This window comes from Nerophis lumbriciformis, linkage group LG25 (genome assembly GCF_033978685.3).
Source record: "Nerophis lumbriciformis linkage group LG25, RoL_Nlum_v2.1, whole genome shotgun sequence".
Classification (NCBI taxonomy): Eukaryota; Metazoa; Chordata; class Actinopteri; order Syngnathiformes; family Syngnathidae; genus Nerophis; species Nerophis lumbriciformis.
The window spans coordinates 10,667,178-10,690,837 of record NC_084572.2 but is presented as its reverse complement, the minus strand read 5'-3'; the positions used below and the strand labels follow the sequence as shown (position 1 = coordinate 10,690,837).

At 39.8% G+C, this 23,660-nt stretch overlaps 1 protein-coding gene across 1 annotated transcript in view; it reads left to right on the top strand.

Moving 5' to 3' along the window:
• stx8 (syntaxin 8) overlaps positions 1-21,575 on the top strand; it is an 83,394-nt gene extending 61,819 nt beyond the window's left edge. The window contains exons 7-8 of the mRNA XM_061984502.1: positions 244-345; positions 19,363-21,575. Coding sequence (XP_061840486.1) covers positions 244-345; positions 19,363-19,427 — 167 coding nt within the window. The 3' untranslated portion in view covers positions 19,428-21,575. The remainder of the gene's footprint in view (positions 1-243; positions 346-19,362) is intronic.
• Positions 21,576-23,660: the final 2,085 nt, after the last annotated feature.

Genomic DNA, 23,660 nt, shown 5'->3' with positions numbered 1-23,660 from the left:
CGCGTAACCCTACCCGGTTGATAAAGAATTGGCAATAAGAGGGTAAGCTCTGCCTGAACGCCTCATTTCAGGTTTCTTTGGTCTGATTATAATCTTACTGAAAATCCACGGTCCAATGGACAAATATAAATATTACATTTTAGAGCCCCTCCTGTCTCGCCTAACTGTACGTCACTGCTGTAGTTATAGAACACCAGTTCTATAAAGTTGTCTTAATCAATGTTGCCTTTTTTCCCCTCTCAGAAATCATCGATGACCTCGCGCATCTCGTGGACAAGACAGATGGCCGCATTCATAACGAGACACGACGGGTGAAGCTAGTGGAGAAAAAGTCAGCGTCTTGTGGTGAGCAGTCTCATTTTCTTTCACTCCTGGTCTAGTAGTCATTATGGCAATTTTGATACTTTGGGCACACTCATACTCAAGTGTGCAGCAATCCCTGCCGCGCTTGGGATTGCTGCACACTTAAAACTTCATTTCTTTCTCATTTGACAAGCGGGAGCGCTTTGACCTGTCACTCTAACACTGTACCCTTCCCTAGCACGCTTGAAAGAGGTGGGTCGGGCCCTTGCGTGATTGTTCATGCACAAGCACATTGTGCAGTACTGTATACATGTTTCATGGCCATGGTTTATGTTTTTTTGGACATGCTTAACAATTTCTAATAAGAAACATAACATGATTATCGTAGTTCTTAGAAGAGGTGAATCTGGCCCGAGCTTGATTGTTCATGCACAATTACAATGCACAATACTGTATACATGTTTCATGGTCATCGTTTATATTTTTGGACATACTTAACACGTTTTAATAAGGAACATTACATGACTAACGTATCGCTTGGAAGAGGTAGGTCAGGCCCGAGCTTAATTGTTCATGCACAATTACAATGCACAATACTATATACATGTGTCATGGTCATTGTTTATTTTTTTGGACATGCTCAAAGGCCTACTGAAATGCGATTTTCTTATTTAAACGGGGATAGCAGGTCCATTCTATGTGTCATACTTGATCATTTCGCGATATTGCCATATTTTTGCTGAAAGGATTTAGTAGAGAACATCGACGATAAAGTTCGCAACTTTTGGTCGCTGATAAAAAAGCCTTGCCTGTACCGGAAGTAGCAGACGAGTAGCGTGACGTCACAGGTTGTGGAGCTCCTCACATCTGCACATTGTTTACAATCATGGCCACCAGCAGCGAGAGCGATTCGGACCGAGAAAGCGAAGATTTCCCCATTAATTTGAGCGAGGATGAAAGATTCGTGGATGAGGAAAGTGAGAGTGAAGGACTAGAGGGCAGTGGGAGCGATTCAGATAGGGAAGATGCTGTGAGAGGCGAGTGGGACCTGATATTCAGCTGGGAATGACTAAAACAGTAAATAAACACAAGACATATATATACTCTATTAGCCACAACACAACAAGGCTTATATTTAATATGCCACAAATTAATCCCGCATAACAAACACCTCCCCCTCCCATCCATTTAACCCGCCAATACAACTCAAACACCTGCACAACACACTCAATCCCACAGCCCAAAGTACCGTTCACCTCCCCAAAGTTCATACAGCACATATATTTCCCCAAAGTCCTCAAAGTTACGTACGTGACATGCACATAGCGGCACGCACGTACGGGCAAGCGATCAAATGTTTGGAAGCCGCAGCTGCATGCGTACTCACGGTACCGCGTCTGCGCATCCAACTCAAAGTCCTCCTGGTAAGTGTCTCTGTTGTCCCAGTTCTCCACAGGCCAATGGTAAAGCTTGACTGTCATCTTTCGGGAATGTAAACAATGAAACACCGGCTGTGTTATTCGGCACAACAGTCAAGGGGTGCATTCTACGGCGGGGGTGCGTTATCCGGCACAACACCTGCCGCAATACACCGCTTCCCACCTACAGCTTTCTTCTTTGCTGTCTCCATTGTTCATTGAACAAATTGCAAAATATTCACCAACACAGATGCCCAGAATACTGTGGAATTTTGCGATGAAAACAGACTACTTGTCCCAAAATGTCCTCTACAATCCGTGACGTCACGCGCAGGCGTCATCATACCGAGACGTTTTCAGCAAGATATTTTGCGCGAAATTTAAAATTGCACTTTAGTAAGCTAACCCGGCCGTATTGGCATGTGTTGCAATGTTAAGATTTCATCATTGATGTATAAACTATCAGACTGCGTGGTCGGTAGTAGTGGGTTTCAGTAGGCCTTTAACAAGTTCTAATAAGGAACATTACCTGACTAACGTATCGCTTGGAAGAGGTGGGTCAGGCCCGAGCTTGATTGTTCATGCACAAGTACAATGCACAATGTACATGTTTCAGGGCCATGGGTTTATTCGTTTTGGACGTACTTAACACAGTCTATTAAGGAGCTAACATAGCGCTTGGACATGCCGTAAACCAGTTTTCCTTCTAATAATAACCCCACCGGATGCAACTACGCTCATGTTCCAAAATCCACAAGTTGTTTATTATTTAGGTGACTTCATCAGTATTTTCAAGTAACTCTGTAACTTTCCAACATTTATGTACTGTAAGTTATTAAATTGACTTTACCTCATAATGACCTGTGGCCGGCATTACCTCAGAGCTTCAATTTGTTTAACTTTTCTGGAGTCATGTACGAAAATAGTTTGTCAATGGCTAAGTCTTCTTTGAAGAGGACTACCGCAGCTGACTAAAGCCAATCCATGGAATGTGAGCGTGTGAACCGGCCTCCGTTTTGGACTCAGACGGTGTTGCTTCGGCAAATGTTGCTTTGTTGTGTGACGGGACCTAGCTAACAAGCACAGATGCTGAACAGAAGCAGAGCAGACAATGTGAAGGTCTCGCCCCTGAAATGCTTCATTCTGTTGGTTGTGTCCCCATGGTGCTCGAGTAAGAGCTTGTTTGTATATCCCAGAGCTGCCACCACACCCCTTTCCTTCATTTGCTCACTTCAGGATTAAACAGAATTCATGGGTGTATGTGTAATGCATTTCAAGACATCTACGTATACTTCATGAGTTTTTGGAGGGTGTGCAAATTCCCTCATGTACTTACATGCTGATATATACTGCTGTGCGTCTGTCCGTCTCTGAATGAAAAGTCCACCCCCTTCCTTACTGCAACATCACTTCTTTTTTTTTCCATTCACCTCTGTCATCCCCTTGGTCCTGTTGTTTTGTGCACGTTTTTGTGTCAAGCAGAGAAAGACTTGAAACTACAACATGCCACAAATTATTCGGCTGGCTTTTTTTTTTCACCATGGCAGCCTGTTTATAATTCCTCAGCTTTAAGTCTTTATTTATTTTTTGAAACTACCTCAAAGCTGGCGTTTTGTGTTATGTCTTAGCAGACTTAGCGACGTCAATTCTTGACAGCTGATGGCATTCTTAACATATTTTGAGTGGGTTTATTGTTTGTAATAGATACATTTTTATATTAGATATTTCCAGACTCTACACAAATATACTCCACTTTGGAGCAATTACAAAATAGAAATAAAAACTGATATACAGGTGTGTCTCTATACATACATTGGTATTTGATATCAGGAGGAATTAGGACATGGAGATGTATTTGACTCTAGAAAGAAGTTCCACAGCCTCCGAAGCAGAACCTCCGGGTTCTGTAACAGCTTCTTCCCTCAGGCCGTAAGACTCTTGAACGCATCATGGGGACGGCGTGGCGCAGTGGCAGAGTGGCCGTGCGCGACCCGAGGGTCCCTGGTTCAATCCCCACCTAGTACCAACCTCGTCATGTCCGTTGTGTCCTGAGCAAGACACTTCACTCTTGCTCCTGATGGGTGCTGGTTAGCGCCTTGCATGGCAGCTCCCTCCATCAGTGTGTGAATGTGTGTGTAAATGGGTAAATGTGGAAGTAGTGTCAAAGCGCTTTGAGTACCTTGAAGATAGAAAAGCGCTATACAAGTACAACCCATTTATCATTTATCATAATTAAATTATCCCCTCAACTCCCCCCAAAATGGTTTAACTCGCTGGAATAAAAAAGACAATATAACATACATCCATAAACGTGGACGCATGTGAAAAAGTGCAATATATTTACAGTATCTGTACAGTAATCTATTTATTTATTTATATATATTTATTTATTTTATATATATATTTATATATTATTTATATATATTTATTTATTTATATATGCACCTTATTGCTTTTTTATCCTGCACTACCATGAGCTTATGTAACAACATTTCGTTCTTATCTGTGCTGTAAAGTTCAAATTTGAATGACAATAAAAAGGAAGTCTAAGTCTAGTCTAAGTCTATTACAGCTCAATAAGTTTTTGTAGTTCCTTCCTTTTTGTAAAATTGTAATAATGAACTCTTTGACCGTTTTAAAAATTTTCTGAGATACTTAATTTTTCTTTTCTTTTTTTTACCTGTAAACTATCATCATCCAAATAATTACGAATTATTTATTTCTGTGTGTACTGATATAGAGTTTCATTTTTCACTGAAATAACTTAGCCTTCAAAAATATCCAATTTCAATATTAGTATATGTAAGACTATTTATAAAGTCAGTAGCTGGTCCATAACATACATTAGGGGTGTCCCGATACTACTTTTTTTCTTCTGATAAGGTATCGATATTGATCTGATACGAAATCAGCGCAAATGATAAATACTTATATTATTTTGTAGTGTGTAATGTTAAAAAAAGGCTGAAATGCACTCATGCTGTCTTTAAATTGAAGTGGAGTGGTATTTTTTTTTTTTTTTTTTGGCAACACCTAGTGGCCACGATATATCATTTAATTAAACTAATGATACACTACATTGAATGACACGTTTGTTACTAGATACTTTCTAATACACTTCTGCCTTGGAGACTTTGTATCAGCAAATCATATGAAAATATAATTATTTGATGACCGTTTATAATGACACATATTGTGTTTTAGACTGAAACATTGTTCAGTTAAGTAAAATATTACGTTTGTCTATCTTGTGTGCTATTGTGTGCTTAGCTGTTGTGTATCTGCTTGCTCCCATAGCCTACCATGTTTACCTTTCTTTAAATGACTTCACTAAAATACAAGAAAAGACCAACTTTGTGTTACTTTTGGAGCATGTTTAGATGTTCATTGGCTGTCTAGCTTTGCACGAGTAAACACGCTGCAGGACTGTGTGTATCAGAGATTTTTGGATGCAAGCCGATGTTATATGATGCATTTTTTTGCTGATATCTGACCGACATTAAATATCAATATTGGCTGGTCACAACCCTAACATACATAAATGTGTTGTATTCGTATCGCGTTTTTCTACCTTCAAGGTACTCAAAGCGCTTTGACACTATTTCCACTTTCACCCATTCACACACACACACATTCACACACTGATGCGGAAGCAACCATGCCACTCCCTGCACGATGTCCATACTGCAACACTTTTTGGTACGCTTACATCACAACGGTTCTGTAGACAAAGGATAGCGCTATGATACACATCCATATTATAACAGGAATGGTACAGGACAAAAACTGAACTTACTGTACCTATGGTCTTACTTTATTGCATAAACTGCACCGACCTATAATTAAGGAGGACCCAAGTTGTTGCACCAATATTCCGCCTTCAGACGTGGCATCTACAACACAGGTCGAGCAAAAAGGGAAGCTGCTCGGGTGCCAAATTACACATAGTTGCATCATTATCATGCACCGGCATTTTGAGATAGCATCTGTTCACTGATGTGAGTTGTTCTCTGCATAAAACTGGCTTGTGTTGAAGTCATTAGGGGGTTACGCTTTGTCGGCTTACTATGATGTCACCTTATTTTCGCTACTGATTGCAGTCAAACACAAGCCAGACCAGGGTCTAACCTTTCGAACGACACCATGGTGAGCTAAACTGAAACGTGCTACATGGGGGAATGTGGCTTTTGGGTCTTATTGGTGACTTTACATGAATTATTTGGCAAGTGTGCATTCGAAACGTCCTGACATTTATGTTTGGGTGCAGAGGTAAGATTTTTTTAACTAGAGAAAAAATAATTTCAAGTAAATAGGGACGTTATATAGTCATTTCTGCTTGTTTTAATTCATTAGTGTTGGGGGGGGGGGGGGGGGGGGGATTTAGTAGTGAAAGTTGTGAATTTGAATGGATTAGTCCTTTGTCTATATAAGACAAAGGTCCCAGAGAGTGGTGTGTTCTTTGTATAGCTTAGGCATTAACATCAGTGCGTCAGCACTTCCATTCTCTACAGAGTAGCGCACTACTTCTGATAATGGCTTACATTTCAAGTATGTTATTCGGTCCTCAAACATGTTTAAACTGTTGGGAAAATAGAAGCGAAATATAACTTCAGCAAGAATACTTTGTATATTGCAGGATGTACAGATTTGTCTCAACATGTTTGATCAGTAGGATCTGTTCATTCTATGTTTTTTTCTTCAAGTAAAAAAAACATCAAGTCATCACATTTTCAGATGCCATCCAACCATCCATCTTCTTCCGCTTATCCGAGGTCGGGTCGCGGGGGCAGCAGCCTAAGCAGGGAAGCCCAGACTTTCCTCTCCCCCGCCACTTCGTCCAGCTCCTCCCGGGGGATCCCGAGGCGTTCCCAGGCCAGCCAGGAGACATAGTCTTCCCAACGTGTCCTGGGTCTTCCCCGTGGCCTCCTACCGGTTGGACCATTTCTGGGTCAGGGACACCTCCCTAGGGAGGCGTTCAGGTGGCATCCTGACCAGATGCCCGAACCACCTCATCTGGCTCCTCTCGATGTGGAGGAGCAGCGGCTTTACTTTGAGCTCCCCCCGCCCGGATGGCAGAGCTTCTCACCCTATCTCTAAGGGAGAGCCCCGCCACCCGGCGGGGGAAACTCATTTCGGCCGCCTGTACCCGTGATCTTGTCCTTTCGGTCATAACCCAAAGCTCATGACCATAGGTGTGGATAGGAATGTAGATTGACCTGTAAATTGAGAGCTTTGCCTTCTGGCTCACGATCCACTCTTCCTTCACTCGTGAACAAGACCCAGACGTACTTAAACTCCAACAATTGGGGTAGGACGTCCTCCCTGACCCGGAAATGGTGCTCCACTCTTTTCCGATGGGAACGTAGATCGACCGGTAAATTGAGAGCTTTGCCTTCCGGCTCAGCTCCTTCTTCACCACAACGGATCGATACAGCATCCGCATTACTGAAGACGCCGCACCGATCCGCCTATCGATCTCACGATCCACTCTTCCCCCACTCGTGAACAAGACTCCTAGGTACTTGAACTCCTCCACTTGGGTGGAGGAGTTCGTTATCAGATGGTTTAGGGCTATTTTTCAACCACTCTGTGCAGTGTTTTGCAAAACTGTCCTCTACAGTGGACGTTTTTGTTTCTCTAAACAGGCCAATATTAACTATTCTCTGCAATGGATGTTTGTGTTTTGCATAATGATTGTTTTTCAACCGTTCTCTCCATTGGACATTTATGTTTTGCGTAACAGAGCTATTCTGTTGTCCTTCTTCAAACAGGGCTATTTTCTTAACCGTCCACTGCAGAAAACATTTGTGTTTTTCACAACGGGGCTTTGTATTAACTATCCTCTGCAGTGGACGTATATATGTTCCGCATCACAGGATCATTTTCTAACCATCCACCGCAGTGCACGTCTGTGTTTTGGAAAACAGGGCCATTTTCGAATCGTCCTCGACAGTGGATGTTTGTGTTTTGCATAAAAGGGCAATTTTTTTTAACCGTTCTCTGCAGTGGACATTTATGTCTCGCATCACAGGATTATTTTTTAAACATCCTCTACACTGGACATTTGTGTTTTGCATAACGGGGCTATTTTTTTTAACAGACCTCTGTAATGGATGTTTATGTTTCGCATAACAGGGCTATTTGTGCTTTAAACTGTCCTCTGCAATGGATGTTTGTGTTTTGCAAACCTAGGGTTATTTTTTAACCGTCCTTTGCGGTGGACGTTTATGTTTTGCCCAACAAGGCTATTTTTAACTGTCCTCTGCAATGGATGTTTGTGTTTTGCAAACCAGGGCTATTTTTAACTGTCCTTTGCGGTACATGTTTCTGTTCTGCATAATAGGGCTAATTTTTTTAACCGTCCTCTGCAGTGGACATTTGCGTTTCGCATAGCAGGGCTAAATGAGTTTCTTTAACTGTCCTCTGCAATGGATGTTCATGTTTTGCAAACCAGTGCAGTGTTTCCCCCAGAAAATGTGTTAGTTAAGGTGGTGGGAGGTGGCGTCGCCCGGTATAGGCAGCAGGACGGGGAAGGGGGTGGGTGGGTGGAAGGAACAGTGTAACTCGGCCTGTCGCCGTCACGTCTCCACCTCATCGCTGCCACCACAGCCTGGGGGGGCAATAGACTACATACTCTGATTAAATTGAACACATTGTTTATTAAAAAAGAGCCAGATAACAATATTTTATAATAAATACAAATATTAAAGAAATAAAGAAGCCTACAATTTTCGGTTGTGTTTTCCGCTCCATTTGCAGAATGGCGATATACGATATTTTTTTCCGTAAAGTATAAACAAAACACAAAACAGTCTTAGTTACCTGGGATACTAAGTATGTCATTATTATGAAAATTAGTAAGTCAATATTTTGTCTTAGTAATTTGATGTTAGTTTGTCTAGATTGTCAGACGATCGCTTGTCTGATGTCTCCATCATGTCCAGAAGTCTCTTCTTTATCTGGACGTCTTCTTCTACTACATTCAGCAACTTTGTCTCGATTGGAAGTTTTCGTTTTAGTCTGTCGTGCTTACGGCTGTTGAGTATTGCCTAGTGAAAAAAAAAAATGTATAAGGATTTTTACAAAATTACATTCAATAATCATGAATACATTATTTGGGATAAACCCACTTTAGCACAGGTGTAAGATAGTGACATGTTATTTACAACGTGTCAAACGGCCCTCCACATCGTCGGGAAACAATGTGTGTCAATAAAGCACTTCAAGGAAAAAAAAATATTTAATGCAACTGCAGTGTTACTTAACTCAATATTATTTATTAAAAGAAACTACTCAAAGCATTTTTAATACAACCCTAGTTAAATACATCTAAAACAGTTTAACTTTAATATATGCTTACCATCTTGACTTCTGATTCCAAAGCAAGCTTTTTTTGTCACACTGTTGTCAAACAATGATCATATTCAAACAAATGGGCAAAATATGATTTCACGTAGGGCTAGGCGATATTGCCTTTTTTTAATATTGCGATATTTTAAGGCCATATCGCGATACACGATATATATCTCGATATTTTGCCTTAGCCTTGAATGAACACTTGATGCACATAATCACAGCAGTATGATGATTCTATGTGTCTACATTAAAACATTCTTGTTCATACTGCATTAATATATGCTACTTTTAAACTTTCATGCAGAGAAGGAAATCACAACTAAAAAAAATCACTATTTTTTTCATACGGTGTTGATCTGGAAATGTTTGCCTCGGCATTTTGATGGTGTGGACGTGTGGCACCGAACGGAGATATTGACGTGCGGAGTAAGCCCTCTTCATTGTCTAGCGGGTGACTTTTCAAATGATGCTACATATTAGCAGTGTAGCCGAGTGTCCTGGGTTCGCCTATACAGTGTACTTATCTAATAAAATAATAAACGGGAGACATTAGAGCAGGTTCGGTAGCCACCGCTTCTTTAATGTCAACATCACACACCTCCTTCCACAACCACACACACCCTACGTCACAGCCCTATGGCAACAACTCTGGAGGGACAAAACTCCTCCTCCTTACCTAACACTCCGGTAACTTGGGACACCCTGAACTGTTTGTTACAGCAGTAATTCTACTTTTTATAGCAACGCTTTTGCTCCACACTTGACAAATTACGGTTGTCTGTTCGACATCTTCCCACTTGAAACCAAACCACCGCCAGATGCTGTTTTTTGGGGGAATTAATTATTCCTCCATTTGTTACCAGATTCACACCTTCTTTCTCTTGTATTACCACTCCGCTAGCATCACATCTAACCATGCTGCTACCTCTCAGCTGGTGATGTGACAGTATGTGACGTGTGTAAGGTGTGCTTGTCTGTCTGTGAGAAGGAGACACAGGAAAGAGCGAGGAGAGCCAGTAGTGTAATGCCCGCAGCTAAAAGCAACTACGTGAGAACGTATACTCGATATCACGATATAGTCATTTTCTATATCGCACAGAGACAAACCCGATCGATATCGATATATCGCCCAGCCCTAATTTCACATTGTTGAAAGTGGTCATCTGAGAGCATTTGTAATTGCAGTGCAGTTCATATAAAATGTTTTGATGCTCCAGATATACAACATCTATCTGCCTTTTAACTGCCTAGCAAAGCAGTTAGCGCCCACATACCTGAAGTAGAGCTCTTCTCTCTTTCACCACAGAAGATTGTGGATTGCTCCCATTGGAATCTTGCTGCTCTTGTACGTCATTTGGCATGTCTTTGTCTGTGACCAGGCTGTCAAGGGTGAATGAAGAATCCAAACTCCTGTGAGAGCTTGTGTAGATATCTGATGTTTCTATTTCAAATTGAATGGATGTAGTTGATGGAGAACCGCCCCAGATCTGCTCGCATAGTTGAAAGTACAGCAAAACAACTCTACTGTAACCACTTCTTCCACCTGCGTCGACTGATTGTCTGTACTTTCCAATAATCGCTTTCAGTTTAGTGCCGATAGTTGTTTTTGTGATGTCCTCTTTTTGATGAGGAAATTCCTAAGATGTCCCTCCAAGTCCGTACCGCTCCAAAAATCGGGTAATAATGTCACCATACTTGAACTGGCAAGTTTCCCAGTTTGTTGAGTTTTGTTAACTTTAAACTCTAAAATGATGCTTAAAAGTAGCGCTACTTCTTTCAGTCCACATATATAACTTTTTTCTTGCCGTGACCCGCCATTTTTGATATATGCCGCCTCCGGAAATTACTTTTTGGATTTTTCTGATTGGCCAAAATGGTCTTAAGTCCTAGCATACAGCGCCCAGTAATATTTTGGCATGCATATGACACTCAGTGTATGCGTTTGCTTGGGGACAGAGATCGTTTTTTAAATGCGCACGTGTAGCTGGAGATCTTGTTAAGACGTTAGTTTAGGCGGTGGCTCTGTGTTGTTAAGGCGGCTGCCTTAACAACATAACCTGAAGTGGTATTTTTTAACCGTTGACGTTTGTATTTTGCACAATAGGAATATTTTTTTTACCGTCGTCTACAGTGGATATTTGTGTTTTGCATAATAGGGCAATTTTTTTACCGACCTCTGTAATGGACATTTGTGTTTTGCATAGCGGCGCTATTTGTGTTTGATTTTTAAACCATCCTCTGCAATGGACGTTGACGTTTCGCATAACAAGGCTATTTTTACCTGTCCTCTGCAGTAGACGTTTGTGTTTTGCACAATAGAGCAATTTTTTTAACGCTCCTCTTCAGTGGACATTTGTGTTTCACATATCAGGGCTATTTATGTTTGTTTTTTAAACGCCTCTGCAATAGACGTTTGTGTTTTGCAAAACAGGGCTGTTTTTTTTTTAACCTTTTTCTCAATAGGGTTTTTTTGTAACCCTGCTCTGCAGTTGACATTTGTGTTTTGCATAACAAGGCTCTTTCTTAAACCGTCCTCCACAGTGGATGTTTGTGTTCGGCCTAACAGGACTGATTTTTAAACTGTCCTCTGCTGTGGACATTTTTCTTTTGCATAACAGGGCTATTTTCTTCTGAAATGTGAAACTAAGACCAAACAAGTAGACCCTAAGAAATGTCCATTGCAGACGATGCTGGTTCACAGGGGGATATAAATCTAATTTGTTCCATATTTGACCCACAAGACATTGGAAGAGTTGTTCAGTTGATAATGTTCTTGGGGAAAAAAGTTGAGTGTTAACATAAAATGTGTCCCTTTTCCTTGGAGGGTCACCCAATTCTTTTGTGGTCCGAGAAGGTCTTTGAACCATAAGCAAAGGGCACAGAGTGAGTAGTGTGGGAGGTTCAAGATTGTCTCGCCTATCCAGGACTCACACCAATTGTTCGGTTTTTTTTTTTGTCTTGCTGATGTGTCTAAAAATTGCTCAGATGGGATGAACCCAGACTGTGGTCTCCAAAAGCTCCTGGGTGGTCAGTCTATCGTCAGACACCGAGCATCTCTCCCAAGCATCACTGTCACAGCAGAATTCTAATCTATTTGGAAAGCAAATGTCATTTTGCCATTCGTCTGTGGAGGCGTCCCAAGGGTCAGGAGATGTGGATGCTGGTCAAAGAAGAAGAAGAAGAGGAGGGACAGGGTGGATGTCTCATGTCTGCTTTTTATTATAGTGTCAGAGAAAGCTCCATTCAAATTTTACATACGCACATGATACACACCTCTGTCATCATTGCTCTTGTTTTATGTCAATGATTGCTGACAGATGTTGGGACAGGCAATACTTTTTCATGTATAAAAGAAATTACAACTAGAAACTAAAATGAAGATCCAAAAACAACAAAACACAAAGGATTCCTGTCAAAAGAACATGTTTCTCTTCTTAATTCACATTCTATAAAAGTAAAAACATATATAAATGCACTCTGTGATGTCTCTAGTAAGGGGTTATCAATTAATTCCATTTCATCAGACCACCACTACGACTGCAAGCATCATTTTCTGGAGAATGACTTCGAACTAACTCGTCCAGTCTTTTCCCCCTGGGAAGAGACCACTAATTAGGCTGCCGGGGAGTGGGGGAAAAGGAGCAGAGTGCCAAAGAATGAGAGAAATGTAAACGTAAAGTGAAAGGCTGGGCAAAATACCAGCAGCATGCTAAATAACAATGGACATCTTGAGTCAATGATGGGACTGTCGACAGCGTTCAGCCCTGCCCCAAATATTGCCTTCATAACACATTGCTAAAATGGAAAAAATATATACAGGTAAAAGCCAGTAAATTAGAATATTTTGAAAAACTTGATTTATTTCAGTAATTGCATTCAAAAGGTGTAACTTGTACATTATATTTATTCATTGCACACAGACTGATGCATTCAAATGTTTATTTCATTTAATTTTGATGATTTGAAGTGGCAACAAATGAAAATCCAAAATTCCGTGTGTGTCCATATGCATATATACAGTCGCGATCAAAAGTTTACATACACTTGTAAAGAACATAACGTCACGGCTGTCTTGAGTTTCCAATAATTTCTACAACTCTTATTTTTTTGTGATAGAGTGATTGGAGCACATACTTGTTGGTCACAAAAAACATTCATGAAGTTTGGTTCTTTTATGAATTTATTATGGGTCTACTGAAAATGTGACCAAATCTGCTGGGTCAAAAGTATACATACAGCCATGTTAATATTTGGTTACATGTCCCTTGGCAAGTTTCACTGCAATAAGGCGCTTTTGGTAGCCATCCACAAGCTTCTGGCAAGCTTCTGGTTGAATTTTTGACCACTGCTCTTGACAAAATTGGTGCAGTTCAACTAAATTTGTTGGTTTTCTGACATGGACTTGTTTCTTCAGCATTGTCCACACGTTTAAGTCAGGACTTTGGGAAGGCCATTCCAAAACCTTAATTCTATCCTGATTTAGCCATTCCTTTACCACTTTTGACGTGTGTTTGGGGTCATTGTCCTGTTGGAAACTTTATTAACATTGTTTTTTAGTCTGTAACAGAAAAGATTTAAAGTTTACAGCACGAGCAGGAGAAAATGAACGCTTGATTTGCTTACCTTAAAGGAGAACTGCACTTTTTTGGAATTTTGTCTATTGTTCACAATCATTATGAGAGAAACACATCTTTTTTTTTTTAGATATTAAAGATGATGGGCGATGGGTCAAATGCAGAGGATAATCTCACCACACTTAGTGTGTGTGTGTGTGTGTGACAATCATTGGTACTTTAACTTTTAATAAAACTAAAATGCTTGGAAGATGCGGCTAATGTAGCCTTCAAAGCCCTCTAAAACAATTTCAAAACCCTCCATTGACATTTTATATACACACTATAAGTCTATATATAATGTAGTAACATACTTTTCATGACAATTTGTACAATATCTACCGTATCTTGGTCATTTTAATTATTGCCGGAACTAATTTCCGTTTCCATAGCAGTGCACTTCTGACTTCCAGCAACAAATGTGTGTTCCTACTTGTGGAAACAAAGGCATGTGTGTTCTAATCATGGCATACTTGGTAACAGACAACAAAGATGACTATTTTTCGACAAATGAGGATTCACAACATTATCTTTTTGAACCTGAATATACTGAGGATGGACTACTATCACGAAGAGAGTGAAACGTTCGAGCAGACGGAAGACGAGAGAGTGAGGTCGGCGTGACTTGACGGTGTAAATGTGGAACTTAGAGCCAAGCTATGTCGACAGAAATGGAATGCTTACCCAAAATCAACTGGAAAGGTCCCTAGTTAGCTGGACCAAACGCACAACTGTCCATCAAGTGAGTCATTATTATATTGAACATGATACATGCAGCACGTCATGTGTGTTATTACAACTACGGTACATATCCTGTCTGGGTAGATGTGTACAAACAAAACATAAAATGTGGGCTAATACTTTACAGATACTCTAAAATGATTGTTCATGTTTTTCAGTCAGTACAGATTGGTGTCTTATCGCATTGTGTTACAAACTCAAAAGCGACTCTGATTGCTGACATAAAAGCTAGCTTATCTCTCGCCGTAACTAGTTTATGGATAATACCGTAGCATGCTGATGTGTTAGTATGCTAGAAAGAAGTTCCTCACTGTTTGCTCTTACAATAACAATGTCACGACAGCTTGGGCATTATACAGGTTACGGAATATAAATGAAGTATTGATGGTGGTTTTTGAATGCATTTTTTAAGTGATTTAGAGGCAGAACATATTGTTCCCATTAGCTGCATTGCTCGCCACTTAGAACAAGCTGATTTTTACATGTTAGAATGCAAAAAAAGCCCCAAAAAGCTTTTGTCTTCCTGTCTCTCGTAAGTATTGTGAACGAAGTTCCCCCAAAAAGTGCAGTTCCCTTTTAACATGAGTAATCCAGCCTCATTTGAGTGTTTTTTCAATAGTTTATCGGAGCAATTTTTTTGTTGTTATTGGATTTATTGGTATGACGCCATGATTCCTCTTTGATAATTATAAGTCCAATAGTTATCCTGCACTCCAAGTTTTAACCAGTCAAATTTCACACGATTAAAAAATTCCTAGTGATTTCCCGGGGGTTAACTTTTTCTGTATTCATGGCAATTAACAATAACAAATGTGATATTCCCAGGTCCTGGGGGGAAAGCACTCTGAAGATTGTTTGTAGATGTAGCCCTGCTTCCATAGTATCAGTGGAAAAACAACCATTATCCTCTCATAGGCAGAGTCAGAAACACATGCCTATCACTGTGCGCAGTCTGTAGTTAATAAGGCTATTGTGGTTCTTCAACGCATGTAATATGCGTGATGTCATCAGGAGAAGAGCCGTGATATGCGGTGAGAGCATAAGCTCTCGGGGCTTTTGTTAGATCAAGGAGAAAATTAGTCGGCAGCCACGAAGGTCTCCTAGCACTTCCAAGTATGCGTTGGCCTTCAAGTTCCTCAGCTGCTTTGCATGATTGCTACATTTTCGAGTCATGCTAAACCGCATGTCAGCAACAAATGTAACCCATCAAATACATTTTCTTGTTGAAGCGCCCTGGAGAAGAGCATATTTTTAACACTAGGTGTATACTTGAGTTGAGTTGAGTTTGTGTTTATTTGGAACATGCATGCATACAACATGATACATCACAATTTCCAGTTTCTCTGTTCAACGTGTTCGAAAAGGAGTAGGAAGAAGCAGAGCTTATTTAATCCTACCCCTTTTCCTTTAGCGGTTGCTAAAACTTTTGTTCCTGTTCTCAATTTATTCACAATATACTCCATAAGTAATAACAATAAAAATAAATAAATAATAATTATTGAAGTAAGTTGTATTTCATATGGTGAGATAAGTAAGATTATCTAGAAAATGAATGGATGGATGAAATAAATTCAGAATGTTTATCATGGTTCTTGTTTTTTGTACTTTGTAAACATGTTAAAGGGGAACATTATCACAATTTCAGAATTGTTAAAACCATTAAAAATCAGTTCCCAGTGGCTTATTTTATTTTTCGAAGTTTTTTTCCAAAATTTTACCCATCACGCAATATCCCTAAAAAAAGCTTCAAAGTGCCTGATTTTAACCACCCGTCCATTTTCCTGTGACGTCACATAGTGAAGCCAACACAAACAAACATGGCGGAAAGAACAGCAAGCTATAGCGACATTAGCTCGGATTCAGACTCGGATTTCAGCGGCTTAAGCGATTCAACAGATTACGAATGTGTTGAAACGGATGGTTGTAGTGTGGAGGCAGGTAGCAAAAACGAAATTGAAGAAGAAACTGAAGTTATTAAGCCATATCGGTTTGAACCGTATGCAAGCGAAACCGACGAAAACGACACGACAGCCAGCGACACGGGAGAAAGCGAGGACGAATTCGGCGATCGCCTTCTAACCAACGATTGGTATGTGTTTGTTTGGCATTAAAGGAAACTAACAACTATGAACTAGGTTTACAGCATATGAAATACATTTGGCAACAACATGCACTTTGAGAGTGCAGACAGCCCAATTTTCATCAATTAATATATTCTGGAGACATACCCTCATGTCAGCAGGCCAGGGAAGCTAGGGTCGATATTCTTCTCTTGATCATCTTCGGGACGGTGTGAGCCAAGACATCCAGGGAGTTTAGCTCGCTCGTCTGCGGGAACAAACTGCCGCCATTGCTTGCCGTGCTACCGAGGTCCTTTGTCCCTGAATTGCTCACACACTCCGGCAGATTCAATGGGGGTCTGGCGGCAGATTTCTTTCACTTTATCGTTGGAAATGCATCTGCTTTGAGTGTCGCAGGATATCCACACATTCTTGCCATCTCTGTCGTAGCATAGCTTTCGTCGGTAAAGTGTGCGGAACAAACGTCCAATTTCTTGCCACTTTTGCATCTTTGGGCCACTGGTGCAACTTGAATCCGTCCCTGTTTGTGTTGTTACACCCTCCGACAACACACCGACAAGGCATGATGTCTCCAAGGTACGGAAAACAGTCGAAAAAACGGAAAATAACAGAGCTGATTCGACTCGGTGTTTGAGAAAATGGCGGATTGCTTCCTGATGCGACGTCACATTGTGACGTCATCGCTCCGAGAGCGAATATTAGAAAGGCGTTTAATTCGCCAAAATTCACCCATTTAGAGTTCGGAAATCGGTTAAAAAAAATATGGTCTTTTTTCTGCAACATCAAGGTATATATTGACGCTTACATAGGTCTGGTGATAATGTTCCCCTTTAAGTTTGAAGAATTTTTTGTAGTGGATTAAATGAGTACATTGTTTGATTTTTTTGCTTAATTCATTCCATAATTTAATTCCACATACACGTATACTGAAGGTCTTAAGTGTTGTACGTGCGAACAAATGTTTTAAATTACATTTTTCTCTAAGATTATATTTCTCCTCTTTTGTTGAGAAGAATTGTTGTATATTATTGGGTAGCAGGTTATAGTTTGCTTTGTGTATAATTTTAGCTGTTTGCAAATTCACTATGTCGTGGAATTTCAGTATTTTCCATTCAATGAATAAAGGGTTTGTATGTTCTCTATATCCAACATTATGTATTATTCTAACTGATCTTTTTTGTAACACCGTTAATGAATGAAGTGTACTTTTGTAGTTATTTCCCCATATTTCTGCACAATAACTCAGATATGGTAACACTAGTGAGCAGTAGAGAATATGGAGTGATTTTTGGTCTAGAACATATTTTGCTTTATTCATTATTGACGTGTTTCTTGCTACTTTATGTTGTATATATTTTTTACATGAGATTTCCAGTTCATTTTATCATCAATCATTATGCCTAGAAATTTGGTTTCATTTACTCTTTCAATTTGTATTCTTGGATTTGAAATTTGTGTTATGGGAGTAATGTCTCCATTGAACATGCACTTCAGTGAAGAAGTGTTATCAAACGTGTTATCTTGAGCGGCGCATAACACATTGACAACAATAACAAAAACCCTGTGCGCTGACATTCATGAATGAATGGGGTGTACAGTACAATCAATCAAAGTTTACTTTTATAGCTCTTAATCACAGATGTCTCAAAGGGCTGCACAAGCCACAACGACATCCTTGGCTCAGTAGCATATAATAGTGGGGGAAAAAATGTGCGCAATTGTGATGCCCATAAAAATAAAAAATGTTGACACTAATGAAGCTTGGATTATGCTACTGTGTCAAGTAAGGATGTAACAGTGATGTAGGTATTGCAGTTCCAAAATCACTGCAACAATGCCGTGACGTCTGACGAAATGAAACAAAAACTTAGTGAGTGTAGTTTTTTCTGGCGCTTTTTGCATTGGCCGATCTCAAAACTCTGCACACCACTGGAAATATGAAAAGCTACTTGATAAAACCATCACCCGGAAAATATATTTGAAGCCAGCTAGGCTAAACTGAAATGTTTGAGGTATTTACGTTGTTAAAAGTTATTTGCTTGAAACAGTGGATATTTCCGCTCAATTCTCACACGTAAAAATGCATGTTTTTTGGAAGAAAATATGATTTGAACATTTTAGCGTTATTTGTGAGTTTATTCTAAACATTCCTGCCACTTTATTTCACTTGTGGCATTGTTATCAAGTCTTTTTTTTTTTTTTTTTGTACATATACCATCAAAAGGTTCAGAGAATCTGGAGAAATCACTGCACGTAAGCGATGATATTACGGACCTTCGATCCCTCAGGCCGTACTGCATCAAAAAGCGACATCAGTGTGTGAAGGATATCACCACATGGGCTCAGGGACATTTCAGAAAACCACTGTCAGTGACTACAGTTTGTTGCTACATTTGTAAGTGCAAGTTAAAACACTACTATGCAAAGCGGAAGCCATTTATCAACAACACCCAGAAACGCTTTAAAAAATTGGTCTCCTCAGTTCCCAAACGTTTACGAAGTGTTGTTAAAAAGAAAGGCCATGTAACACAGTGGTAAAAATGCAAAAAATGCAATGTGTTGCGTTTCTCGGTTCGAACATTAAATATATTGTCTTTGCAGTCTATTCAATTGAATATAAGTTGGAAAAAATGTGCAAATCATTGTATTCTGTTTGTATTTATGAATTACACAACATGCCAACTTCACTAGTTTTGGGTTTTGTAGATGCCTGGTACTCTTTGCAGTTGAGTGCATACTGCATTCACACCTCTGGGCACCACACGAGGAAATACAGAATGTATTGTATCGCAAACTGCCATCATTGTGCACACTTAGGATTTAATTTGCTCTCTTTTTGCTCCCCCTCAGGGATGCTGGTGGTGATCGTGCTGCTTCTTATTGCCATCATCGTGGTCGCCGTGTGGCCTGTGTAGCGTTAGGAGTGGACCTGTGCTGGACGACTACTTGGATTTACACAGACAACGCAGCTAAGACATTTCTCCTCTTATCTTATATTATTAACGTGTTAAATTAAGTCATTCTGGGAATCATTTTTCACACTTGGTTGTATTTGTGCAACTACAACTGCAATATTGTCATATGTTTTGTTGTAAGCAAAGCCCCTCTTAAAGGAACATGCTCTTGAATTACTAACATAAACTTCTTACGAAATCACAGCAGTAATTTCAAATAAATTACATGTACACAAAAAAAATCCCAAAGATCCTGGCTGACGTGTTTTAAATCAGTGTTTTTTAACCATTGCTAGCCCGCGGCAAAAAATATGTCAAAGACTATAAAAATGGGACCCATTGCCTCCCTGCTTGGCACTCAGCATAAAGGGTTGGAATTGGGGGTTAAATCACCAAAATGATTCCCGAGCGCGGCCACCGCTGCTTCTCACTGCTCCCCTCACCTCCCAGGGGCTGGAACAAGGGGATGGGTCAAATGCAGAGGGTAATTTCACCACACCTAGTGTGTGTGTGTGTGTGTGTGTGTGTGTGTGTGTGACTATCGTCGGGACTTTAACTTTACTTTAACTTCTCAGCTGTGGTCCGTTTGGTACACAGTGGTAATACACTTTTCCACCACTTGTGGCAGTAATGACATTGTGAAATAAAAACAGAGGAAGTCTGGAGCTAAAGTCATAGAGAGGTTTTGTAAGTGCAAACATTAAGATTAATTTAGTTGATTTTATTTAACGTCAATGTATTTACATTTTTTTTTTTTTAGTTATTTATGAGTCCCTTCTTATGCAGTACAGGCATGTGATTTTTCCGTCTAAAGTCGGAATTCCGTCCTTTTTAATCTCGGGAAAAAAAAAAAAAAGATCTCCCGTTTTTCCGTTTTTTTTCCCGACCCTAAATCAAGATTCGAGACGTAGTTTATATTACGCCGTAGTTGATTGGTCGATATGTTCTCTGTGACCAATCAGGACATCTGTTATGAATGATGACGTTATTAACGTCATCATTCATAATGGTTATTACCGCCATTTTCCATATGTAAACGATGTCGGTTCTCGAGAGAAAGGACGCTTTACGAGTAAAAGAAATTGATAAACATGTCAAAAATAAGTTTCGATGGGACTGGATGGAAAGGGAAATCACTGATACTGTTGGGAAGAAGGAAGTTACGACTTTGTTCGGTGATTTTATTCGGAAAATCGATCGTCCCGGAAAGGTTTTGTGCACGTGGTGTCATGATAATATTGACTATGGATCACGAGGTTTCAAGGCTTTGGAAGTACATGCGAAACGCCAAAAACATATGAAACAACTTGAAGCAAGGAAAACGAACTATTCACTAGCTGGTACTTTTGGATGTCAACCGAAAGTGAGCAAACCTTACGGACTTCATCCTTTGTTTACATCGACAACTGCCGTAGACATCGAGAGGAAAGATCCACCCAAACAACCCACTTCAGTTGCAGACAGGGTTGTTAATAATGAGGTAAGATAAAAAATATTTGCTTGCGAAATACGCATGTTTGTTTTAAATATTAACCAATTATTGCTTTGCGAAATATAAATGGGTTTTTCTAAAAATAAAAAGCCACGTGAAAATATATTATGAAATTACAGAAATTCAAAGAGTCGCATTATTGATTCCAGTTAACAATTTATTTGAAATAAATCTGCATATAATACTATTTTGTAATATTAAGCTAATGTGTGAAGTGAACTGAAGTAATGTGGTAATACTGTAAATAAACTGTAGATAATAACACTGATCAATGTGACACCTGTGGATGTGAAATGAACACAAGATGTAAATATTAGTGACTAAATACTGTTGGGACTGAACCATATACAGTGATTCATTAGGATAATTTGGTTATGTATGTTCTATTAATGATGTTTTCATGTCTTTAAACACTAAAATATTTTCTTCAAATGGTGCTGTCTTTGTTAATTTTAGCATGTTAAATTGGTGAAAAACCAGGAGCTTCGGGGGGCATCGCCCCCCTTGTCCCCCCACCAGGGCACCGCCCTGGACCTGGCTGGCCTTCATCCCCCAGACCCCCGGAAATTTTTTCAGTCTTTTTCATTGTGGTCAAATCCCATGCCTGGCAGTATTTTTGGTTTGTACTTCTTTTTGTACTCATCCTGACATAAGCCTACGGTTCAGGTGTTAAATAAATGATAATATTTGTGATTAACACATGGTTTCCTATCATTTGACAAAGTTGTAAACTAAGTAGGTTACATTTTATCACTGAATATGATTAAAATCAATATTAAGATTACTAATTCAGTGAGTTTGAATGGGCCCTAGGCCCCTCTGTAGTAGAAAAGTTGGGCCCCAAGGTCAAAAAGGTTAAGAACCCCTGTTTTAAATGAAGACTTCATTGTATTTAAGAGGGGCAGCTGCAGGGCTACATTTCTAATAACTGGCATTTGAACACTTTTCAAATATTTACATAAAAACAGTAAAAAAACATTATTTTTCAGTGTAACAAGAGTTTATTTGAAAATCTGCCTTTAGGTCTACCAGCTTGGTATGTTCAGTAGTTATAATTTCCTTCTTGAATTAACAGCAACAATCTAAACAATGACAAGCAATTAAAAAAAACAAATGTTGAGAAAGAAATCCACAATGTATTGTGTCATTAAATATATTCATATATATAATAACCGTAATATATTAGTACACATTGTAAAACAACATTGCAAATGTGACAACTAAACATTTACAATTCATAGTATGAACACAAAGCAACACTTTAAGACTTTAAGCTCTTTTTTTTTTTTTTTTTTCCAAACCTTTGCTCAGGACATCATGGTTCTTAAATGTACAGATGTTAGCTTAGCACTCGCAAAAACACTGAAATGAACGATTGTACATTTATACCTGAACTTAAAGTACCTTGTTTATTATTTGCTGGAGCAGAGTCAGAACTTCATCACTGCAAGAAAGACTCATTGTACAATCAACTTGAGCCCAGTATTGAATATGCAGGATATACAGGTAAAAGCCAGTAAATTAGAAAATTTTGAAAAACTTGATTTATTTCAGTAATTGCATTCAAAAGGTGTAACTTGTACATTATATTTATTCATTGCACACAGACTGATGCATTCAAATGTTTATTTCATTTAATTTTGATGATTTGAAGTGGCAACAAATGAAAATCAAAAATTCCGTGTGTCACAAAATTAGAATATTACTTAAGGCTAATACAAAAAAGGGATTTTTAGAAATGTTGGCCAACTGAAAAGTATGAAAATGAAAAATATGAGCATGTTCAATACTCAATACTTGGTTGGAGCTCCTTTTGCCTCAATTACTGCGTTAATGCGGCGTGGCATGGAGTCGATGAGTTTCTGGCACTGCTCAGGTGTTATGAGAGCCCAGGTTGCTCTGATAGTGGCCTTCAACTCTTCTGCGTTTTTGGGTCTGGCATTCTGCATCTTCCTTTTCACAATACCCCACAGATTTTCTATGGGGCTAAGGTCAGGGGAGTTGGCGGGCCAATTTAGAACAGAAATACCATGGTCCGTAAACCAGGCACGGGTAGATTTTGCGCTGTGTGCAGGCGCCAAGTCCTGTTGGAACTTGAAATCTCCATCTCCATAGAGCAGGTCAGCAGCAGGAAGCATGAAGTGCTCTAAAACTTGCTGGTAGACGGCTGCGTTGACCCTGGATCTCAGGAAACAGAGTGGACCGACACCAGCAGATGACATGTCACCCCAAACCATCACTGATGGTGGAAACTTTACACTAGACTTCAGGCAACGTGGATCCTGTGCCTCTCCTGTCTTCCTCCAGACTCTGGGACCTCGATTTCCAAAGGAAATGCAAAATTTGCTTTCGTCAGAAAACATGACTTTGGACCACTCAGCAGCAGTCCAGCTCTTTTTTTCCTTAGCCCAGGTGAGACGCTTTTCGCGCTGTTTCTTGGTCAACAGTGGCTTGACACGAGGTATGCGGCAGTTGAAACCCATGTCTTTCAAGCGTCTCTTGGTGGTGGATCTTGAAGCACTGACTCCAGCAGCTGTCCACTCCTTCTGAATCTCCCCCACATTTTTGAATGGGGTTTTTTTCACAATCTTGACCAGGGCGCGGTGATCCCTATCGCTTGTACACTTTTTCTGACCACAGTTTTTCCTTCCCTTTGCCTCTCCATTAATGTGTTTGGACACAGAGCTCTGAGAACAGCCAGC